This window comes from Balearica regulorum, chromosome 1 (genome assembly GCF_011004875.1).
Source record: "Balearica regulorum gibbericeps isolate bBalReg1 chromosome 1, bBalReg1.pri, whole genome shotgun sequence".
NCBI classification, from domain to species: Eukaryota; Metazoa; Chordata; class Aves; order Gruiformes; family Gruidae; genus Balearica; species Balearica regulorum.
In genome coordinates, this window is record NC_046184.1 from 181,165,975 (window position 1) to 181,191,298 (window position 25,324).

General features: G+C 35.1%; 1 protein-coding gene across 2 annotated transcripts in view; it reads left to right on the forward strand.

Annotated features, from left to right (window-relative positions):
• Positions 1-25,324, forward strand: part of DIAPH3 (diaphanous related formin 3) — a 257,984-nt gene that overhangs the window by 148,856 nt on the left and 83,804 nt on the right. For both annotated transcript variants that reach the window (XM_075741732.1, XM_075741731.1), the window contains 3 exons: positions 11,473-11,597; positions 18,324-18,488; positions 24,379-24,514. In XM_075741732.1, the coding sequence (XP_075597847.1) occupies positions 11,473-11,597; positions 18,324-18,488; positions 24,379-24,514 (426 nt within the window). The remainder of the gene's footprint in view (positions 1-11,472; positions 11,598-18,323; positions 18,489-24,378; positions 24,515-25,324) is intronic.

The following is a 25,324-nucleotide window of genomic DNA, read 5'->3' on the forward strand; positions in this document are numbered from 1 at the left end:
ATATAATGTTCAATTTTTCTGTGAACCATATAGGCTGCATTTTGTTCCAGTATTTGTTTTTGAATCCGTTCTCTACCTTTAGTCCTAGCAAATATTAGGGTCTTGTAGAGGTGTTGGTATGACCTTGCTTTCATGGTTTCACTGGACTTTGTACTCTGAAGTAATTTTTAAAAGTAATTCCAAGGAATAAATCAGTGAAGTTTGATAGAATATTCTTTTCTTGCATACCTTTGTTACAACCGATTTTTTTATTTAGTTGTTTTTATTTCCTATCTACATATTCATTTCTGTAAATACAATAATTTCACATTTTATATGTGGCATAAAGGTATTATTTGCAAGTGCCCTTTAAATTATAAACCAAAATTCATGTGGCAGAAAAGTGTGTAAATGCCATTTAAACAATATTAACAGAAAACTTTATAAACACTGGACAAAAATTCTTGCTCCTTTCATTTCATTAAATATTTTCCGGTAAGTGTCATATAGTAAGCTGTTAACAGAGCTTGCGAGACTTTAGGAGCAGTGACAAAGTCTGTTAGTTGTGAAGCTAACATGTACTTTATGGTATTTTATAAATGATAAAAAATTCATAATATGTAAATTAGTTATTCGATAAGATATATATATATTTTTAAATATAACTGACAGGCAAGTAGCAAGGACATGTGACCTATGCAGTTGTAAGTTTACTTCAGGATATTTAATTTGGGGTTTTTTCTATGATGTGCTAAAGTTTTAGTTTCTACTTTTGTAATACTAGAAGTAGGCTTAATTCGCTGTTACAGTACATGAATTAAAGATACCTTTTTGCTTTGAAGTATAACAAATCCTGTTTTTTAACTACTCTTAGATCAGCAGGAGGAACTTTCATTGCAGCTAATGAGCTTACTGATATGACAGTTCCTGAAGATTCATATAATCAAAGCTGTCTTTTCTTCTAAACATAATGACTTTCCTGCTTTTCTAGTAGTATTCCAGAGAAGAAATATTTTGGTAATTTAGCACAGTTCTTATTTTATGGTATTCTAAAGATTTATATTGCATTTATCCAGGCTGCTGTTTTATTTGATTGACTCTAATTTACACAGACCTTACAGGTAATAGTGTATAAAGTCTTCCTTTCATACTGTAATAACAATATAAAACTGCAGGTTTTCCTTCCTCTAAAAGTCATTACTCATTGTTGCTTTACGAGTAACTTATCCATTTTCCCTTTTTTGAAACTTTATTCAGTTTTTTTAATAGATTATTTCACTTTTTTTTTTTTTTAAAGCTAGAAACCAAATTGTAAATGTGAAGTTTAATCTATATTCATTAAAAACAGAACACCCCCACCTACAATATTTAAAAACATTAGGACAACATGAGAGAACAATATTAATATATATGCTATAAGTAATCTATATGTCAAAAGGAAGGGATGTTTTTCCTATTACAGCATTTTTAAAAGCTTCTGGCAAATTTCTCAGTACTATTAAATAACATACTTTTTGCTATGCATTGTTTGGGCTTTTTGTTTTGTCTTAAGTAGCGAATTCACAGAGTGTGTTTTCAGGTATTGAAAACACAGGATTGTTGTGTTGATTTGGCTGGGGTTTTTTTTTCTGTGCTTTCAGAAAACATTACAAACTTCATGAGTTATTCAATTATACTCAATCAGTACCAAAATCAATAGATGGTTCCACTGTCTTGCAGATTATATAAGTTTCTAAGTTTTTATAGCAGATTCATAGTGTGGAATGGTAGGTTATTCAAAGATGTACTTTAAAACTGTTTGTAACTAACATGGTAACAATCTTAATTATGTATCTTTTTTTTTTTAGAATTTTTTTTTTTAAATGCAAAGTTTATTTTCCAGGGTTTTTTTTACATTCTGTATGGGATGTTTTTCTGCCTCAAAACATAGTTTTCAAGAATGATGGCTATGAAGAATAACCAGAACACTAGCTACCAACCAGAGGTCCATTTTTAGAAGTCCATTTTTTTATTCTATATCTGTTACCTCAATTTTCTTTTTTTGATGCCTCTTCAGGAAGAGAGTAAAAAGAGTTCTTCAGAATATTGAAAAGGGAACAGTATCCTTGTTCATTCTTAGATGTTAAATTATTTCAGCTATTAGGTAGGTAGCTTCACTTAAGATATACAGTTCGTCTTTGTTAGGTTTTTGAAAGGTTTTTGTTAGGTTTATGAAATAGAGTTGAAAGTAGCTATAGGGAGATTTCCATGAATGGCAAGAGAATAATGTGACAAATGGCTTATGTTGCAACTTTCTGGTACACACAGGGCTGTAACTCAAAATCTAGTAGTAACAGTCACAAAATCTCATGAATCACTCTTACAGTGAAAACACAGGGTTTATCCTGACCCCACCTGGAGTACTGTGTTCAGCTCTGGGACTCCCAACATAAGAAAGACATGGACCTGCTCGAGCAGGACCAGAGGAGGGCCATGAAGCTGATCAGAGGGCTGGAGCACCTCTCCTATGAGGACAGGCTGAGAGAGTTGGGGTTGTTCAGCCTGGAGAAGAGAAGGCTCCAGGGAGACCTAATTACGGCCTTCCAGTACATAAAGGGAGTGTACAGGAAAGATGAGGAGGGACTTTTTACAAGGGCATGTAGTGATAGGACAAGGGGTAATGGCCTTAAACTGAAGGAGGGTAGATTTAGATTAGATATAAGGAAGAAATTCTTCTGTATGAAGGTGATGAGGCAGTGGCAGAGGTTGCCCAGGGAGGCTGTAGATGCCCTCTCCCTGGAAGTGTTCAAGGCCAGGTTGGATGGGGCTTTGGGCAACCTGGTCTAGTGGTGGGTGTCCCTGCCCATGGTAGGGGGGTTGGAACTAGATGATCTTTGAGGTCCCTTCCAACCCAAACCATTCTATCATTCTATGATTTTCTGAATGAAAATCTCATAGTTTATCTATGAGAACTTCTAATTTCTTAGTCTGTGATCTTGTTGGTAGCATATCAAAACAGGACCTAAGGGAGGTATCAGCCATATTTTATGCCTTAGTTTACATGGAAAGAAGCCAATGTATGTTTTGCAAGAGCTATTGAATACTCTTGTAAGTTAGTCTAGAGACAGCTAAACAAACTAAGCATTCCTTACATCAAGTGAAAAAAAGAATCTTAAAAGAAATGTGGACTTAATTTCAGAGATTTTATCATAGATAGTAAAGAATTTGATTTTATACTCCATGCAAAATTGCTATCAAAATTGAAAAAAAAGAGAATTAGCGAAATAACTGCATGAACAAGAATGTAGTACTTAATTTTATAAAGGAACTTGCTTGTCTGGGGAACAGTTGTACCCATTGTGATTTCTAATGATTTACTGTTACTTCAGTAAAGATTTACTGTTACTAGGAGTAGAAATGTCCTAGTGAAATGAGGTGATTAGACAAAATTAAGAGCTGTTGTTAATGCAGAGGAGGGTTAGAATATCACAATCAGAAAGAGGACCAAAATGTGAGTATGGGAGTAATAAAGAAGAGAAAAATAATTCATTTAATTACATTACTACAAGTACAAATTAGTTTGGAATCAATATGCCTAACTATCAGAAGAGTAAGGTTGCAGAATTCCCTTCCTGAGACATATTTTCCTTTGTGGAAAATAAACAACCATATGCTTTAAGACGGAGGTAGATTGCTTGTAACAATGATTATATAAATGTGGCACTCAAAATAGCAAATACTAAATTTTATGCGTCAAGAAACAAACAGTAATAGGAATTGAAAATTTGGGTTGATTTGGCTTTCAATCTGTAAAGTAATGGTATTAACCTTAAAATAAATTCTGAACTGTAACAATGTAATGACAGACAAAGAATAAAAACAAAACGTAGTGGTTTTAGGGATTAATTTTACAGTATTATAGCACATTAAGCAATAGAGGAAGTTATAAAGTAAATATTTGTCCATGAATGCATTGGTTAGATTAGAAGTATTTCAAGCTCTAAATTGTGTGAAAGAGTTTCTTATAGAAGACTGAAAGAGCAAGTTACTTTGTGGCTATTGTTTTTTAAATTATTTGAAGAGGACTTTTTTTTTTTTAATCTAAACAATCTTAGGCTAAAAAAATATATCTGTTTACCAGAAATGCACCATGTAAGACACAAAAATGTGCTACTGCACCATTTAAGATTCCATACCAGGGACATTAAGTATTTGCAAAGGGAAATTCATGGGAAATTTGTGGGGGTGTGGCTTAAGTACACCTGTAAATATTTCTACAATTTTGTGTTTATTGATTTTTTTGCACCCCTGTCTATACCTCTAATGGATCAAAAACTCTTGCTCTATTGGGACACAAGTCCTACATTAGCGTAGTACAGACTTGCCATATTTCTGTCAGAACCATTTTATAATGAATTGAGCCTGGTTCAAAATAAGTAATTAAATATGCTTTCTAGGTTTTATGGTTTCTTTTTTGGTTTGTTTTTTCTTTTTTTTTTTGTCTGAGTGCATTTCACAATATAAAAATTTTGATTTTAAAAGCTGATGCAACGTATGCAATACTGTTGTGTATTTATTGCAAATGGTCTCATTTCTTTTAATGTTTGTGGCTTTAAGTTGCGCACAGTCCTGTTATTGGGCAGGTAATTTTAAGATATGATTATGCAATGAATACTAAAATGTAAGTGAAATATTCTGTTTCTTTAGGGCACAGAACTATATGCATGTCTTACAAGCATGAATTAGCAAGTCAAATATTAAGCAAGAGTTTCAGAATTTGCACATTTTTACCAAAACAGTGCTTCAGTTTCTAATATGATACTGAAGTATGTCAGTAGTCCATGAAAGTAGCTTTCTTTCTCTATTGTCTTCCAGTGATCCAGCAGTTAAGTATCATGGCCAATCCCTGGTGCAGTTCTTGAGCCCTCAGTTATTTAAATGTGTAGACAGATCAGGATTCAGATAAAGCTGTTCAGTACTTTTAATTTCATATTAATTCAACTGGGTATAAATATCTAGCTGTTACTGAGAGATTTCATTGCTGTATAGCATTTTAAGTGATAGTGAGATTAAGACAAATAGAATATTATTGATACTCTATAGGGGAAAAATGTAGGTATCTGCTAAAAGACAAAGAAAAAATCTCAAGTGGGTTATGCAGAAATCAGTTGCAAGAGGAAACTTAAAATGTCAGAAAGGGCAATGGAATAGAAAAGCTGGATACATCGTGCAGATGTATAGACTCTTGAAGGTAAGAAAGCTTAATTTTAATGAGTAGGGAAGTATTGCAAGTGCATATATGTATGTGTGGGCTTGTGTATCTCACTACCTATATATCTGTCTCGAGGTGTTAGTGATGGGATTGTTTAGAAGACTGATAAATCTGGCTAGTTTTAAACTTTACTAGACCACTATTCATGAGCATTTCATGCTAATGGTTCATTCTTAATCATTATTAAACACTATCACTGTGTATTCAAAGCAATTAGTTATTAACAGTCATATCCTAAATTAGCTGTGAATATACTGTACACTGCAGTCAGCACGGTACTTCATGGTCTGTGCCCCCAAGGGTCGAGGTGATGAGGCTCAAGAGCTCTTCAGTAAGGGAAGCCACAACTGATGTGAGGGTCTTCGTTCTCTTCCCTTCTCCAAATTTGATTTCTTCTTTTATAAGATGATTTTGTCTCTTGTTAGTCCACCATTGCACCGTATCACTGTGTATGGTAGAACACGGTGGGGGGGATATTACCTCCCCATGCTGGGGCAGGTGCAGTATTCTGTTGCTTGGCCATTTTTTACCCTTGCCTTAGTAGCTGCCTCTTTCTTTCACTAGCAATCCAGTGACGAATAACTGATTATCCTGGTTTCAGCAGGGATAGAGTTAATTTTTTTTCCTAGCAGCTGGTATAGTGCTGTGGTTTGGATTTAGGATGAGAATAATGTTGATAACACACTAATATTTCAGTTGTTGCTAAGCAGTTAGGGACTTTTCAACTTCAGGTATTGCCTTGCCACCAAGAAGGAGAGGGGTGCCCAAGAAGCTGGGAGGGGACATAGCCAGGGCAGCTCACCCAAACTGGCCAAAGGGATGTTCCATGCCATATGACATTATGGTCTGTATATAACTGGGGGGTTGGCCAGACATCTCAGGAACTTGCTGAGCTTTGGCTTTGAGTGGTGAGAAATTGTGCTGTTCATCACTTGTTTTGATGATGATGATGATGATCTTCCTTTTCTGTCCTATTAAACTGTCTTTATCTCAAGCCACAAGGGGTTTTTTTGTTGTTGGTTTGTTTGTTTGTTTTATTTTTTCATTTTCAATTCTCTCTCCCATCCCACTGGAGGGGGTGGTGTTGAGCAAACGGCTGTGTGATTGCTTTAGCTGCCAGCTGGGTTAAACCACAACCCTGATCATCAGTGAATTGTTTGTCATTTAGAGGTTTCTGTTTTCAACTTTTGCCTGGATTTTCAAGTTCTGAGCTTAAACTGTACATTGTAAAAAGAGACATGTTGTGTCAGGCTGCATTTCACCTGGGAGGTTCTCAAAAGAAGTTTATAACCACTCTAGTGCAACGGGGCTTTTGTGTAGGTAGCACAGGACACAGTTAGTATAAGGTCTGAGGCTTATTCCTACTGGTGATGGTATTAATATTACTAGGGAACGGGGTACAAAAATGCTTATGCATTTGTCATGGTTTAACCCTAACCAGCAGCTAAGCACCACGCAGCTGCTCACTTATTCCCCCACTCAGTGGGATGAGGAGGAGAATGGGAAAAAAGAAAAACTCGTGGGCTGAGATAAAGACAGTTTCATAGGATAACAAAGGAAGATAAAGATAATGTGTGAGTCTTGTTCATGGCAGAAACATTCTTTGCATTGTCTGTGCTCTCCATCCTGCTTTTGGAGTGAGCTTTTTGGGTGAGATGTGTGGAATCACTGATGGTTACTACTTTGAAACTTGTGGTTTAGCCCCAGCCGGCAGCTGAGCACCACACAGCCACTGGCTCACTCCTCCCTGCCCCAATGGGATGGGAACAAAATCGGAAGTAAAAGGTAAAACTCGTGGATTGGGATAAGGACAGTTTACTGGGACACCAAAGGTAGAGGAAAATAACACCCCTAGTACTTAGAATATACAAACCAGGTGATACACAATGCAGTTTTTCACCCAACGACCATACAGGACCTCACACAGAATCTCCCAGAGCCATACAACCCCTCCCCGGCTAGCGCGCTTTTATGCTGAGCATGACATCATATGGTATGGAATACCCTCTTTGGCTAGTATGGGTCAGCTGTCCTGGCTGTATCCCTTCCCAGCTTCTTGTGAAAATTAACTCTATCCCAGCCAAAATTCAGGACACAATTTCAGAGAATTAATCAGAAAATTCTGTCCATCAGTCCAGTATGAAGTTCAAATGGCAAAAGCAAGATATATATTCAGATTTTTTAATATAATATCGTGTATTTTTCTACATCAGGCATGTCACTGTCACACTCTGCCCTCAAAATGTAGTGGCCAGAATAGCACAAGGGAAGCAAAATATTTGTAGGCAAGAGGAAGTTTCTCTTCATATGGAGATTGCAACCATCCAAGACGACTGTCATACAGGGTGGCCTGCTCGTAGGTTTTCTGAAATACCAGCTGAAATATCTGGTGCAAAAAGTAACAGAAGGTTTACAGCAATATAAATGAGAGAGCACACAAGTAGTATTGCTTTGCGTTTTTATCTAGGATTTAAGATAAAATAGGTGTAATATCAAAACTAGATGAAATATTGCTTTAATTTTAAGCAAGAATTATGATCTGGGGATGAGGTAGGAGGGAGCAAAATATGTCCACAGAAATTTATTGAAATAAAAAAATCAGAGTACCATATTTTTATATTGTAAATACCACTTTCCATTTCTGTATTCTGAGATAACTGAGATATAGGACAAGAAGTTTAGTAAGCACATTTTTAACCAAGTTTTGCTGTGGCTACAGTAATGCTATGTGACTACAGAACATTTAAGAAACTGAGGGGAAAAGAATGATTTAGGCAATTACACATCTCTTTATCTGACCTTAATGATATGAAAGTTTATAGAGCAAAGAATAATCAAACATGTGGAGGTTAGTGAGCGTAGCATGAAATAGAAATTAATTTATTGGTAGCAGACTATTGACTCATTTTTCTTTTTTTTAACACATGAAATCTATGTTGACTTCAGGCAAGCATTTGATATTATGTAAAGTGGGAGAATATTCATTAGAATAAAAAGAGGAAGAAACGTACTGTATGAAAGGAATATGGCAAAAAAATTATTGTGGTATTGAACCAATAAGCATATCTGACAAAGGGTTAGACAGCTTTGCCAGCTGAGAGGGGAATTGGGTTGTCATCACTGAATGATCCTGAGGAAGCAGAATAAAAGAAATGAAAATAAATAGTATGAAGTACAAGATCATGCATCTTGATACTGTAATAAGAGTTTTGGTCAAGAAAAAAGGATATTTTGTCATGACATAAACAGATAAGGTATTTCCAGTAGAACTGTAGAAATAGTAATGCAAACATTAAAAGGGCTGGTGAGTCATGACCTGAAGTACTATGCAGAAAGGTTTTAAAACAGAAGCAGGTGAAGAGGCTTCTGGAATAATCATGGTATTAGAAAACCTGAACCATGAGAGGAAACTTAAAGGACAAAGATTTTTAACCATGAAAGGCAGAAGGTGAGGAAATCTAATTATTGCCTATGAAAATACCAAGAGTTTTTTTGAAAAAGAGGTATGAGAGTTCAGAGGGTGTAAGTGAGAGTGTTCCATCACACATGCATTGTATTCAAGGAACAACGTGGTTTTGTGGGCTCACTAACATTCCAAACCCCAGTCTTTGTTTCCAAACTATCAGATGAGTTGCTTACTTCAATTGGGCTTGGGTTTATATCTGAATCCTCCCAGGCTTCGAGGACAAAGTTAGGGATCTTTTTTTTCCTCTTCTGCCACTCTTCTTTTTCCCTTCAGATTTTATACCATATTTTCTAGAGGGGCTTGAGTGAAGGTTGGCGGGTATTTCATGTGATCTTGTTGTTGAAGAGCTGCTTATATTTATAGATTAGATTTTTTTTTCATCTGTTTTCACTAAATTGGAAGTTGCAAAGGCAATAGTACCAAACTAATACCAGCATATTGTGAGCTAGCCTCTGCTTGAGGCTGTTATCAGAAATATAGTCTTAAAGGAAAATATATCTGATAATTGTGCACTGCTGAAATCAAAGGAATGCTGAATTTTTGTGTTTTTTATATCTGTGACAGAGGAAAAATACCCTTCAGAACACAATAGAGATGTAAGGATTCTTGATCAAATATGTAACTGTTCAAGGTCAAAAGAACTGAAGTAACAGAAATACAAGATTGGCTTTGCTGGAAGCAAGAATTCGAAAATCTCTTGTATACAACCCGTTAATCAGCTCTAGCACTGAGTTGTGGGTGGTTGGATTTTTATTTTTTTATTTTTTTTTTTTTTTTAAAATCTAGGTAAAAGAATGTAGCTGTTATTCAGCTCCTTCCTGCAATTGATGTAGAGGTTTCTCTTTTTATGGGATGGGTTTTTTGGTTTGGTTTTTAGGTTTGTTTTTAAACTTGTGTACTTGCTGAGTCTCATCATTCTGACATTTTGTAAGTATGTCACTTTAATTTTATGCTGTGAACTCTTTTTTATGCAAGACTATATTATGAAGAGTCCTATTGACAGTTACATTAAGTACAAGGTATTATATTTTGTGTTTCTTAGCAGCTTTCTAAGTAAATCAGTGTCTTAAAATTGTGTGTGCCTACCCTCAAAGGCTTCTTATGACAGCAGAAGTATGCCCTATTAAAATCAGGTTTGTTTCTGGAACCTGTGAAGACTGAAAGATATATGTAGTCAACATTGTCAGCTTCTAATTTTAGCTCTGCTTCCCAAACAAGGCAGTTTCTTAACTACTGAAGCCAACTGACCTACCTGGTGATGATTTGGGCTTACCAATCACTGAGTGAAAATCTGCCAAGTCTAACATACACTTGGGAAGCAGTGTTTTGGAGTAAAGAGAGGGTTTTAAAAATTATGATTATAAACCAAATGATGAGTTATAAATTATAATGCCAACATATATTTGTATTACTTTATTCTTTTTTAGAAAAGTTGATTATCTCCAAATTGTTTGGTGGTTGGTTTGGGGTATTTTTTAGGTTACATTAGCATTTTAACAGGTTGCCTTTGATCATTTTATAGTTGTGTTAACCTTTCTGCTATGAATGGAATTGTAGTTGCTATGCAACATTTTACTCTCTCCGTTTGGGGATTGTCAGGCTTTTATGAGAGAAAGATGTATTCGGTCTGTGTATCTTATATTTTCCATCACATAATTCTCAGAGGATGAAATCATGGATCCACTACAGATCCTAATAAGGTTATAGGGCCTCAAACTTTCTCTGGGGACTTTTTAGATGAAGTTAAAGGTAGCTTTACCTTTATAGGTACAGTATATTATAAATAAATAATATTTTTTTAAAAAAAGAAAAAAGTCATTTGTCTAAAATTCAGAGTATGTTCTTATCTCTACATATTGTTTCTACAGAACATATTTACATGTTTAGTTTAATTCATAAACAATCAGGAAATAAACTAACTGATTCCAATAATATAAATCCAAGATAGAATACATGCTAACGGGAGTTATCCTCAGGTTACTCTTATGGTCTTGATATTTTAATCAACTGTTTACAGATCAAGTGTTCAGATTCTGTGCATTGCTTCAAATGGCTGAAAGTTGTATTTCTCTTTTTCTGATAAAGAAAATTTGCAGGTTTTCTGCATCCTTCTATAAATCCCTGATGTTTCCTGTCTACTCTTTTCTTTTTCCTAAGTCCCTGTTTTGCTCTGCTGCACTCTCTCAAGTGCTTGCACATCCCTCCAGCTTGGCGAGCACTTTTCGCTCTGACAAATTCTGTTGTGTTTTTTACCAGGCATCGAACTTTCAAACTAGGAAATAGAGTCTTAGGTTTTGTGCGTAGGTGTTTAATAGCCCCATTTTCTCTATGTTTTGAGGGTCTTATTTTCTTCCTGATCTTCCATGCAATTGTTCGTATTTTCTGTTTTAACAGAATGAGATTGAAGAAAGCTTTGTGGTTCTTGGAGTAGCTTCAGAACTTGTCCTTTAGTTAATCAGAAGAGGCAGACTGGCATACATATATCTCAGGTTATTTAAAACAGACTGTTAATTGCAGTGCAAAACCTTAGACATAAAAGTAAAACAAAATACAGTGTTGAAGCAGCATATATCTAATCAGAAAAAGGCAACTGCCTAAGTGAGGGGAACTGAATGTTGTAGAGTGACCCCCTCACCTTGTCTTGTAAATTGTTCAGTGTGCTTTTATTTCAGGATTAAAAACATAGAATGCTGATTTGGGTAAGGTTTTAAGTCATGTATTTTACAAAATTGTTTCTTGTTTAAGGTGTTAACAGAATGAATGTTCTGTATTTTAGTCTCAGCAGAAAACCTGGAGAAGAGCCTGAAGCATATGGAGAGGCAACTCCAACAGCTTGAGAAGGATTTGCAGACTTTTCCAGTTCCTGAAGATAAGCACGATAAGTTTGTAGCAAAAATGTCAATATCCTTTGGAGTATTCTTTAAAAAAAACACAAAAAAACCAGAAGTAATTTAACTTCATTACCTTAAACTTTAAATTTCTTTGCATAACTTCTGTCTAGTCTGTAGCATTTATTTTTGAAAAACATAACTCTCTGTCCCCTCGAAAACTAATACGTGAACAGTTCAATTAAATGATTCATGTGTAGTGGATAGAATCAGGAGAAAAATGCTTACTGTCAGGTTTTACGCTGTGTATAAGTTTCTTAGCTTGGTGGAAAGTAGTTTTAATAGCAATGTTAAGCACTTCACTTTAGCGTTAAATGATTATTCATGTGAGAGTATCTTAGAAAAATATGTCTGTGACCCTCTGTTTATTTGTTTTCTAGTGTATACATTACCACTGTGCATTACACTGTGAATGTTTTTGTACATGCAACCAGAGAATCAAAAAATTTCTCTTATTTAATGAGATTCATAGCATATGAAAACTGGTTTCTGGTCTTATTTTTGCCAGAATTCCTTTTTTCACTATTTATTCCAACCCCTGCAGTCAGCTGTACTGACTCTCTCATAAGAAAACTTTGTGATATGGTGGTACTTAATTAAAGCAGAAAAAACCCCATTTTTTCACTTAAACATCCCTACCAGATGATGGTCACATATGCTTGGCACTGATAGTAATCTGGAAGCAGAAATACCTGCAGATAGAGAAACATGTTGAAATTTCCTCTGCAGGCATGGTTGGGTTATTACCTAGCCGGAAGACTACTTTGCTATGTACAAATACAGGGGGGACTCAGGAGACAGTCCTCTTGATTAAACTCATACTATTAAATAAAAGATGGTAAGGAACCCTGAGGCCAAGTGGACATACTGGTTCTTGCTGCATGAGGGCCACTTTCCTCTTCAGTAGACTAGCTGCAACCAAAGTGTTTACAACTTAGCTTTAGGCCTTCTCTGGACTCTGTGGGTTATCTGTAAACTTTCAGTGTTGCTACTAATTTTTTATAAGGTGGTATTTTGTTGGTGAGGTTGTTCTGTTCGTTTCCCATGTAAAAACTGTCCAGCAGGTTATAACATAGTAACAGAAATGTTTTCTTACATAACAATTAAACTTTAGCATTTACTTTTAGGATGTTGTAGAGGCTGAAAATGTAAATGAATTGCATATAAGGCTTAGATGATGAGCTAAAGGTAGTACGTCTGGAACTCTGAAACACAATAGTCCAGAGGTAGTTTTAGCTCAGAAGAATCACTAGCATACAGACTGGAAACCAAATACTACATCAGTTGAATCATCATGCTGTACTTACCAAGTTTCCTTCTTGTTTTCCCTAATCATCTGGTATTGACTGATGTCAGAAACAGGTGAGATGAATATTTGGTCTTACTCAGAATAAATCAGTACCGGTAAAACTAGCCATACTATGTATTTCATTGTATTAGACTATTCAAATACAATGTTTGCAACAGTAAATATTATGAACAGGAATAGTTTGTCTTCACCTACTACCTCTCGCAGCAGACAGGCAGTAATTTCCGAACAGTAAAGTTGCACATGGATTCTAGTAATGTCTGTGAACACGCTAATTAAAGAAGCTCACTTTTAGAAAAACAGGAACTTTAATAAATTCCAAAGCAAAAAAGGTTTGATGTAAAGGTTAGATAATCCTGCACAGCGTGATGAAGCCTGGACCTGTCTTTACTTTTATTCCTATGACAAGGAAAGCTGAATGATGCTGATGTCTTGAAAGGCATGCAGCTCATAAAAAGAAACCAGCAGGAAATCTGAAAAAGGAAGGATGGTGCTTTGTTGGAAATAATTTTTCATCCTGAGTACAATTAGGCTCCACGGACAAGTAGGCTATTACATCCTGTTGCTAAATATCACAACCCAAAGGCCCCTAATGAACTGATTAGCATTCTTGTTTCTTTAGGAAGTCAGATATATGCACAGTTGGTGCACTCTTTTATTGACAAAGTCTATAATTATGAATATTTCTCCTATTTATTAGATTGTGCTAGTTTGTCAGTCATCTTATGTATACTAGCTGAAAAGAAATTATAGTTATTATTGCAGTTCTTTTGTTTGCTTTAATTAGGAAAGTGAAAGAATATTGAACTGATACTGATTTAGAGTATTAAATCCGTTGAGTGAAATGTTCAATAAAAAGCACAGTGAACAAAATACACTTGCATGCTCAAAATAAAAATTTAGTGGGTTTATGGAGAGTATTTAAATTGCATATTAAAAGCTTAATTAAGTAATTTAGTCAACATGCTCTTTATCAGTCCAGCTTGCATCTCATGATTTTCTAAGTACCAGCTGAGAAACTCTTGACAAGTTTCAGCCTACCACTGAATGTAGTGTTGATGGAGATGTTCACAGAAGCTTATAGAAACAATACTTGAGAGACAAGTTGGTTGCTGCCTTTCAGCTAGGAACAGAGTCCTTTCTTTTTGATCAGTTCTCTATTCTTCTTTTCTTGCTGTTTATTTATTGACATTGCAAAAAGGGAACGAATGGCACTTACCCCAGTCAAAGCCTGATTGGAGTGGGGTAGAAGAAACCCATTTCAACTATAAAGAGGAGACTACATGCTGCCTCTAAACTGTCGGTTACTTAATCTACCTCATAATTTGAATTTCCTTCTGTGCAACATAAACAAGCTGAAGTCTGTAAGATGTCCTAGCATCCTAAGGACTTTGAAAGATTACAGGACCTGAGCTTGTTAGGTGAAAAAAGATTTATGTTGCTCTTTGGGAGAGGGTCAAGACATTGACTGTGTCAACAGGTAATGAGATAGGACTTTGACAAACAATGTAAATTTAAGTATATAATTTCTTTATACAGGTCTTTAATATCTGGTCTTCAGGCATGTATTAAAGCTAGCACTGGTTTTGCTCATACTATATGGGGTATACAAACCGAATGCAGCAGCTCTGTGTGATACGAATACATGTTGATTTGTTTTAGTATTATAACATAGAGATAAGTAGGAATGAGTCAAGGAAAAGGTATTATGTGACAGAGACTCTTCAGAAGGTGCTAATTTAAAAATCTAAACATTTCTATGTGTTTCTTGAACTACAATATTCAGATATGGAATTTTACTGTTGAACCTGCTGTATGAATATAAAAGGAAGTCTCTATGACATGTATTTTTCAGACAATTGCAACTCTTCCCAAGAAATTGATGTGGGAAATCCTCAACAGACCTCTACAACATTCATACCCTTTGGCCTTAGAAGAAAATAATTTGTTGAAATTCTGGTTTGAAGTGACCTCAATGTCTTTTTGCACCAGCCTTTGAAAAGTTTGCCATGTTTTCACAGAGACTGTAGTGGCAGTCTCAGTTCCATTTTGAAGATTCTGCTAAAATATATGCAGCATCTATGCAGCTGTTATTCTTTTGTTCTTACGCGGAATCATATTCCTTTTTTGGATTGTCTACACTTAATACGTAGGTTAGTTTGTGAAAAAAATCACAACTAGTGAATATGGGGTCTTTTAAGGAAGTGTTTGGTACAGATTAAAATCGATTGTTATCTTCTCTAGGGTAACAGCTGCTTTTACTTGACTTGATGCCCTGCTCTATATTAGTATTTTATATAGCACAATATATTACAATCAGTATAATGTTCAGATAAGCAATTCACTATGAAAAGAGCTGCCATGAATATGCAAGACCAAACATACAGCAGTTAGAATTTTTGCCACAGATATTACTTGTCTCAGCCCTGCATTGCTTTCCTGTTCCATTAATGAGCAGAATGATAATCTGTAGTCCCATGAGTCCAAAAAGGCAGTCTGTGAAGTGAAGCCACTTCAGAAAAAGTTAACAAATACCTAACTTCTTGATTTCCTTTTCCTCCCACCTGTGTTGCGGTGCTTCTGTACTTCTGGCTTCATTCATCCAAAGCCAATGAATTGTGTAGCTGATAATGCATATATATCAACCTGTTCATAATAATTACAGTTGGGATTGCTGTACTCGGTAGTATTCCCTGTTGTCTCCAGTTTAGCTAGTGCTGGCTAACAAAAGCCGTATTTAAGCAAAAAAGGAAGAGGACTTATTAGAAATACCTAAATTGAAGCATAGTCTCAGTAGAATGCCAAGAGCTTAGGATATCCCATAATGCACCAGATGGAAAATAAAAATCTCAGGATTCATTGTGCCTGGCATTGCAATGTTGGATAGTAAACCATCTTTCTGGAATGCTGCATTTTGGGTTTAAAATTGTGCATCATGTATTCAAGGGGAGTCAATTTTAACAGGATAAACTAAACAGCCTATATGGACTCTAATATGGACTATATTTTTGGTAGTGATTGAGGGTGGTGAAACACTGGAACAGGTTGCCCAGTTCCCCACCCCCCCAAGTTTTCTTTTCAGTATATACTCTGGCATATCATTTATTTATAAGATGAAGTATACATTTTCTTGATAATTTTAACTATTTTTATCATGTTTTTTTTCCTTCGTAGAAAACTGAAAAAAGTTACTGAAATGTTATGATATATCTCATTTAGACATAGTGAGAACAAAACAAATTTATCTGATTTTCCTTTACCCTTGCACTCTGGAAATAAACAGCCTCATTATCACAAAAAATAGCGTAGTTTTCCCTAAGTTCTGTTAATGATCTAAGAATCACAAATAATAAGTATCCTAAATTGTAGGATCAAAAATAAAGCAGGATGTAGAAATGTTTGTTTCTAGTTTCATTTAGCATTAATTTTACTATTTTCCTTTGTTACAGTTTTTTGTTGTTTTGAGGTGGGTTTGTTTTGGTTTTTTTTTTGAACTACTGAGATTTCTTTTGATGGTCCTAACATATCTTTTGTCATGTCTTGTTTCTCATAATCCTTTTTTTTTTTTTTTTAATATTTGGGCAGCTGTTACATACTAATCTTTCATCAGCTTTCCTTGTTGTCCCTCCAATAGTTTTTTAACATCCTTAATAATTTTATATAAACTCAAGTCTGGAGGGTAGTTTCCTGTAAGCTATGTGCATCTTGGGAGCTATGTAGAGGAGAGAAATTCAAATTGGTGTGGAAGAAAAAGCGGGCCAGCAAAATCAATTCTCTTTGAGCTGTTGCTAGCCAGTCAGCACAGGCAGTTTGAAGCTGCTCACGAGCTGCATCATGTAAAGTCAATAGAGACATGGAAAGAAGCTCATACTGGCTAAGGAGACTTGTCAGAGAAAAAGAAAGTTTGAAATCAAGTGGTTGGGCATGATGGAAGATGTGTCACTTAAAATCATTGAAATCTAGGCTTTAGATAGTCCTTTTCTACAAGACTGTCATAGTGGAGACTATTCTGCCCTTACAGGCCCAGGTAATAGCCATTGTAGTGACTAACTTGAATGTTGTGAAAGTGCGTTACTTATCCTTTCCTGCATGTGTCTGAGAACGTTATTGTATGACCTTCTGGCATAGATTCTAAATCACAAAAAGAAAATCATTACCTACTTGGTATTTTAAAAGCAGTGTTAACAAACCAGAAGGACATTTAATAGAGAAATTCCAGTGGGATTCAGCCTCTAAACAAAACTAAAAGAAGGAATACATCACAAAAAACCTGAAAAGTGAAAGCAATCACCCAGCAGTAAATTGTTACTGTGTGTTTAAAACAGCACGGCGGACAAAAATTCTATTTGTCTAGATTTTAATGCACTTGTTTAAAAATCTTGTGCTTCATAAAATAAACTGACCATAGTGTATGTACCTGTAGTATGAAGTACACAAATACAGTAAATTCTCTTTTGCAATAGTTGGGGTAGGCAATTGGGAGTAAAGGTAAAATTTCCATTTCTTGTCTTTTATAGCCTTTCCTGTAGCAGGAAAACCATGGAACATGAATATTTGTTTAGCTACCATTCCATTAAAGTAAACACTTTATGAAGTTGTCCTACATAAGGAAATGACAACACACAATATTTCTTCTTTGAGCTTCTTGAACAAAATATATTATAAAAAAGTCTTGAATAAACATGATTTTTTTCATTTCATTTATGTTATGCAGTATTTTGGTGCAGTTTATAAATTGTCTATCTCTTGTAGAAGTAGTTCTATTGTTTTCACCTCCAATTTAATTAAGTTGTATTGACATTGCATGTAGCCTTACAAAAAGCATAAATACCTGATGCAGCCACCAGGAACAGAAATTAATGCATTGCTGTTGCTACAACAGCATTTAAAAAAAAAAAAAAAAAAAAAAAAGCTGTTAAGATGAAGTTTTTAATCTTTCACGGTTTTTACTTTTAATACTGTTGTTTATTAACATTTCTATTTTTAGTCTAATTTCTGTAGAAACTATACTATTTCTTGATATATTAAAATATTCAGGTTAGTTATTGGTATCTGTACCTAAATTCCATGTAAATTGTAATTTATATATCTAAACCTTTAGCTTAAATAAGGACACAGTGAAACTAAATAAACTACATAATAAACTACTTTAAGTTAGATTAGTCCCATACATTTCATTTCATACAAAATTATATGTAATAGCATAATCTTTAAAGTGGTTGAGAAAAATTGATGAAAGCACCCTGATTTATTCATAGGCCTAATATACACAGTAAATACTAGAGAGCATATATGAAATGGAAGGAATTATTTTGATACTTCATTTGATGCAAATGAAAAAATACGTATGAAATACAGATCAATGTTAAGTAAAACCTGTGGGTTTGACTGGATTCACTGAGTATTCTTGCAGCCTTAACAGCAATGTACAGCTTTCTAGTTCATGCCAAAGAAGATTTTCAGAAACTTTCAAGGATGCATGAGAACATGGAAAAACTCTATCAGAACGTGATGCGATATTATGCCATTGATCTGAAGAAAGTTTCAGTGGAGGAGTTTTTAACAGACTTAAATAACTTCAGGACAATGTTCATGGTACAGTCTGTTTATTTTATGCCTAATGTTTCTTAGAAATAGTTTTTGTAATCTTTCAGTTATTGAACAAACTAAAAATAATTTTCTTCCTCAAATGGTATCTGATACTCATATCAGAAATTTTACTTTGCACATCCTAAATTCTTAGGACATGCTAAGGATAATGGAGCTTTGAATTATTATCTGTGGTTTATTTCTTTCTGTTATTTCCTAATAACAATGAATGTAATTTAAAACTGAGCCTCTTTTATGCATGTATAACCTAAAGGGGAAAAACCTAAACTCTACCTTTTTTAAATACTACTGCGTTTTCTGCTTAAAGGATGCTTGTTGTTGACTTAAATATTCTAACAATTTTTCTATATTTATAATGCTCTTTCCATGCAAAATCCAGACCCAAGATTTTATTTTGTTTCATTTTTCATTTGCCTACTGCACTTGATCAGTGTCAAGATTTATGTCTGTAAGCAGATTCCCTGCTAAACTCAGAGCTCCTTATCCTGGCTTAAAAAAATAGCATATTTTCCTCAAACTCAGTCTGTTTCTAAGGATCTTTAAATTTTGTGACAATAGATTGTCTAGGATTTTACATTTTATGCATTTAAATGCTTGCTTTCTTCTTTTCCCTTTAAAAAGGATGATCTTTGAGGGGAGGGGCTAAGAATTACTATCTTATTATTGTAAATATATGAATTATATTTGACAAGCAAACAGTAGGCTGATTCAGGTTATTGTTGAGTAGCTCCTTTGGTATAAAGCTCAGAACACAGTTATAACCACAATTCAGACTCAATGTTAGTTAGCAGAGCTTTGCCTTAAAGTCATTTAAAATAGTCATAGATGTGTAGGTTAGCTCTGTCCTTGTATCATAGGGCAGCATCTGAATAATGTATACAAATGTTCACATATACTAGCTCATGATAAAAGCTCGAGCTATTTTGGAAATTAATTTTATTTTTCTTCAGGTATTTTTGGGGTCCAAATGCATTTTCATTATGCTTACAAATTTTAATAATAGGGGTTCTTGTTATTTTTTGGGGTTTTTTTTCTTTTTTTTTTTTCAATTCTACCAAAATGTGATTTAAGAGTTTTAACAAAAGATCTTTCTAAAAAGTGAGATAGAAATTTCTCACCAGGGTATTTCTTTATAAGCTTGGAGCTGATTATATATGACTATAAAGAGTCATCTTGGCAAACTTCAGGACATTCAGATGTTCTCCAAAGTACTACGGATTCTATTACCATTGTCAATGTAGTTCTTCTGGAAGAAGGACGAGTAACTTGATGATATGCTTCAGAACACATATTCAAGACTGGTATATCGCTCCATTTAAAATAACCAAACAACTTTGGGAAAGCTGATAACTATATAAGCTCAAAATATTTTTATAGAGCTCTTATTTAGGATTAGTGACGATTGCTATCTTGGTGATTTATAACTACGCTCAGATTGGTAAAGTTAGGGGGGCAGGGGGAGGTTGTTGATTTTGTGTGGAGGTTGCGGTTATTTTCCAATTTTGTTTTGGGTTTTTGTTTTGCTTTTTTATGTTTTCTTTGCAAAAATAGTTTTTTCTCTTGGATTCTGAACACTTGGCTGGTAAGCAACTCTTTTTCTCAATGAAGAAATGGAAGGATATGAAGGCATGTCCCCAGTTGTGTATGAATTTTTTAATTTGGATAACTTGGAAAAGGTGACTTGTGTCACATCTGGCTACCTATGACTACATAGCTTAACTTACTGGCTGCCCTCCTGCAGGGATGTTATCTGGGCATGAGTTTTGTGACAAAATCTGGAGCAGTGATCCAACTCATGCCTACTGATCTATAGAAAGATTCAAATAGTCATTTTACCATCTTCTACTCATGGCAGCCTGATGCTTAGCATTGCAACACACTTAAGTTGCTTGCATGTTTCCCAGTCTTGTTTGATTTTGCTTGGTTGGTTGGTTTTGGGGTTTTATTAATGATTTTAGACATATCTAAGGGTGTAGATAGGGGAAAATACTTTTGTAGGTATTGAGAAAGGGTTTGAAATACCTAACTCCATCTAGTTTGCGGAAAGGACTTAAAATGGAACCCATATTTAGCAAACATATTGGAACATGTAAATATTACCAAGCCCCTGCTACTTCAGAGTTTAACAGCTAAAAACCTAGAAGGCACAGTCTTCAGTCAGAATAATGTTGCTTGGCAAGTTACATATGCCAGATTTTTCAACACGAGCATTGATTATATTTTCCTAACTTGATCAGTGCCTAATTTGAAACTCAGGAGTCTGACTTTAAAATTGCTAAATATTATGAAATAGTTGTATTACTTTCATTTCTGATGTTTAAAGCACGTCTCCCATTTAAATGCTGTAGAATAAGAATTCTAAATGCATAGGTTCATCTTGAATTGGAGACTTAAAGAAGTGGTGGTGCTTTACCTTAATCTCCCCATATTTCTTTTCTGTGTCTGTAAAATTTGCACTGATACTAACCCCTGCTTCACAGCAGTGTTACAAAGATAGATTAATTAATGCTTCAAAACAGTTAGATATTATTGATGAGCATGATAGAAGAAACCTTGAGGAAAATTAATAATTCTGTCTTGCAGAGCACAGTTTGAAGGCTATATGAAAAAGGTGTATAGATAAGGCATGAAACCCCTTATCATTCAATGACACTAAACAAAATATTGAGTAGCTAGTCAGTTTTGAGACTTTCTGGAAAAGATTTTTGAGATACCTAGCATGAGACACCTGGGGTCTGATTTTCAGAATTGCTTAGCGTTGGTCTTGATTACTGACAGGAAATGAAGGTGGCTGGCATCCTAGGAAACTTAGCTCAAAAGACTTTTAAATTTAGTGCTGAAAAATCATTGGATTCTTAAAAAGTCAGAAACTAAAAGACTACTTAAGTCACCACTAGGTGTGGGAAAGTGTTCAATCATCCTTGCTGTCAAGAAAAGTTGATAATTACATACAGTACTCATCTACTTATAATGGGGTTTTTTTGTTTGTTTGTTCTCAATTAATGAAAATGTTTAAAATGTTTAAAAAACATGTTTAAATCTGGAGCTGTAGACTTCAGGTTCATAGCTAACTTGGGACTGCACTTTGTACTTCAGTGTTATTTGATGGCTGTAACAGCTATTAATCACGCACTCTGAGCACCAAATCTAGAGCCCAGTTAGTTGGCCAGATCCAAAAAATGGATGAAGCACCTTACTGTCAGTGCTTTAACTCCTGAAGCTAAATTCCTGGTACTGTCAGCAGAACATCTTAGATTTCCAACATCTCTGTTAACCTCCTTTAGTGCTTTCACAGCATCAGAGGTACTGCTAACAGGCTCATTCTTTTCCTCGGAAGCACAGCTTTCTGAAATAAGGTGAAGCAATTGAAGTCTTTTATCTTCCTGTGTTTGTCTAATGGTTAGAATTTTCCCGCAGTTGTAGGAGAGGGACGGAAGAGGCTTTCAGTCAACAACTCGTATGTCCAAGACAGAGCACTAATCATAGGACTATAGAAACCCCTTGCTCCTATTAACACTAGGTTGCTCTGCAACAGAAACATGACTTCAAGAACCAGAAAAGCAGCAACTAAGTAAGAGTTTGTTCCGTAAACTCTAGAGTATTTTCTTTTTTATTATGCAAATACTTGAATAAAAATCAGAAACGGTCCTGGAAAGCACAAGAGAGAACTCAAGAATGCCTCCATCTCGGAAACTCTAGCCATTGGCATGGTATACAAAAGGCATATAGTTTTATAATTTGTCTGAGACTTAACTTGGCATACTGTGCCCTATGCTGAATACAGTGCTGCTTGTATATAGCAGATGCGGTCAGACCATATCTAACTTTTCAGTCCTTTTGAGCAAAGAAGTGTTAAGACGTTCAATCTTTGAAATGCCAAGTGTGAAACACAAATACGTGTTTGTCTCAGTCAAGTTTGTGACAATTCTTGGTATAAACATTTTGCAGAACTTTGGACACCTATGGTTTGTGTTGAAAACACACAGAACGTAGGATAGGATTTGGCTGTAGGGCATAGACCTCTAATGTTGGCATCTTTATGTGAGTTTGAGTGTCTAATCTTGTGTTCTAGTCAAGGGACATGCATACTCAATACACTTAGTGGAATTTGGAGAGTTGTCTACCTGATATCTCAAAGGACACCTAACAACAGAAGTGCCTAGTATCCTGGAGGGGTTTCTTAAATGGTTTCCAGGACATCATCAGCCAGAAATTTTAAGTTATGACACAGAACTTAGGGAAGACCAGTGTCCTGCTAGAGAAAGGCTGGAGGCAAGCTGTGATACTCCAGAGCATCCAATTTGCACGGGATATGAGGTGTGAACTACTGAATCAAACCCAGTTGCTCAGCATGATTAGAAAGGAATAGACACCTACATTTGGATGACTGCAGGCTGAGGCTGAGTCCTAGTGGTATTACTTTGGGAGAAAAAGTAGATGCAAAGTAGAAATTTCCATGGTCACTCTGTACGGAAAGTGTGTAATTTCTGCCAAAATTGTACTTGTGCTTGAGTCCCATTTGAGTTTTGCCCAGCAGTTTATTTTACAGAATGCCCAATCTGAAAATCAGCAAATAATTTGTTAAAATTAATTCAGCCCAGAATTTTAGCATTATGTACTAAGCTTCTCCCCTCCTCCCCCAGTATCAAGAAAATTGACAAAGGTAACTGGAGAAGATACTGTGGACGTACAGTTTTGCTTTGTTTAAAAAGTCCATTTCATTGTCATTTTTCATGATTGAAAGCTTATTCTTCTTCAGTTATCAAAGACAGGTATTTCCTCACAAGATTTATGTATTTATTTTTTTTTCCCTTCCTTTGGTCACTATCTATTGCAGTGATGCTACAAACAGTGCCCTTGCAAATATTGCTGTAATCCACGTTCATCTGTGCTTTATAGTACTCTTCAATCCATTCTGACATTTTTTTCTGAGTCCAGGCTGGACATGTTTGCACGAAAAACAACATGACACATTAATTATCCCTGCAAATGTGCAGCCTCTGCCTCGGAACTTGTGAAGATATTAGACATTTTGTAGGAGGGACAGTTTGATCTATTGTGAAAGATCAGATTTTGTGTGTAACTGCGTTCTCAAAAGAGAAACTTTCCACAATGAAGAATAGGTGCACGGAACTTTACATTTAATGCAAGCCAGAGTTGAGTGCTGCGAATTTATCAGTGTACGTAACTAACACTAAAATAAGGAAAAGGTAATCCTAAAATAGCTGTGTTAAAAAATTATTGAATGCGACACAGGTTTTTTTGCTTAATGTCTGAATATGCAAAATAATGATCTAAAAACTCTGAAACTCATAATTCTGTTTTGGCTTCATTGGAAGCTTTGGAGTTTTTATTTATAATTCAAAATAAACAATGTTGTACTGGTATTAACCAGAAGACAAGAATTTATAAACCCAGTGAAGTAATGCATATGTGGATAAGAATAAGAAATATGCACAGCTAAATCACCTAAGAAGCCTTCTTTTGCTTGGTATAGTGGCAGCATGAGAAAGAATAAATGTTGAAACTATTCTTGAAATACAAATAGTAACATACATACAGTTTTGTAAAACCAGGTGGTTTAGATATTTTGAGTTCTTCCGACATTAATGTGTGTATTCTTAAGATGTATTTCTTGCTGAATTTATAATCCCCATTTGGGGGCAATTAGTATGCTTTTATTGTATTTATTCTGAAATTGCTTAGTCTTCTGAATAAAGTGTACTAAATATGGAATGTAAAATATTTATTTGGCTTGATAAATTAAGGTTAGTTAGGAGATGTGATTTTAAAGCTTTTTTCTTTGTTTTTAAGCTTCAGCTTTGTTTTCGCTGAGACTTCAGTTTTAATGGAACTCTATATTACTTTTTCATAGCAAGCAGTAAAGGAGAATATGAGAAGAAGGGAAGCAGAAGAAAAACAGAGACGTGCTAAAATAGCTAAGGAGAAAGCAGAAAAAGAAAAACAAGAGAGGCAACAAAAGAAAAAGCGCTTGTTAGAAATGAAAACAGGTAAGTATTTTGCCTAGCGTTTTACTGGAAGTAAAGCTGCTATTTTTTCATTATCTTAATGTGCTATGAGAAAAGACTGAATAAATGAATGATTTTCACCAATTAAACTTTACAGCAAAGAGGTTCTTAAATTTTGTTTTGTTAATGAGCTTCTCTAATTACCTGTTCTTGTCAAGCTATTTTAGAACTTGTAATGCTGCTTCATCTTTTTCCAATGGAATATATTGAACCTCGTGTGACCAAGTGTAAGTCCAGTTACGCTCAGAACTCCTTACATTACCTGAGAACTGACATTTTCCAAATCACAAAGCCATTTTATTTCTTTTAACGAAAGTTACATATTCAATTTTGTTCTTTCATGAGAATAAGCCCTTCCTGAAGTACTCTGGATTTTTCTTTGAGTAAGTCAATTGTTATTTCAATAGGTCCCTATTGAAACACCTTGAAAGAAACTTCAGCCATGCGTTTCGAAAGTTACTCATTTATGCTGTGTTGTCTTTTGTACCAAAAGAGACAGCAGACACTGTGAGTTCTCTGTTACTAAAAAAGATGTCTGATGATCCTCTATACTGCTATATTTTATCCCAGACTGAGCTTCTGGAATCCTTCAGAATGATACATGACTTACTGTGTAAATTATCATGAGCAACTCTCATTTTTTTTCTGAGCAGATCTTGTTAAACAGTTCCCCACTCAAACCCTGGTCGGCACCTTTGGCATAAATGATTATCTGTCTCTTCCACGTTTCACTAATAGCCAGAGTAGGTGTGTTTAGTTTCAGAGACTCTTCAGACCGCAAGTCTTTGATTT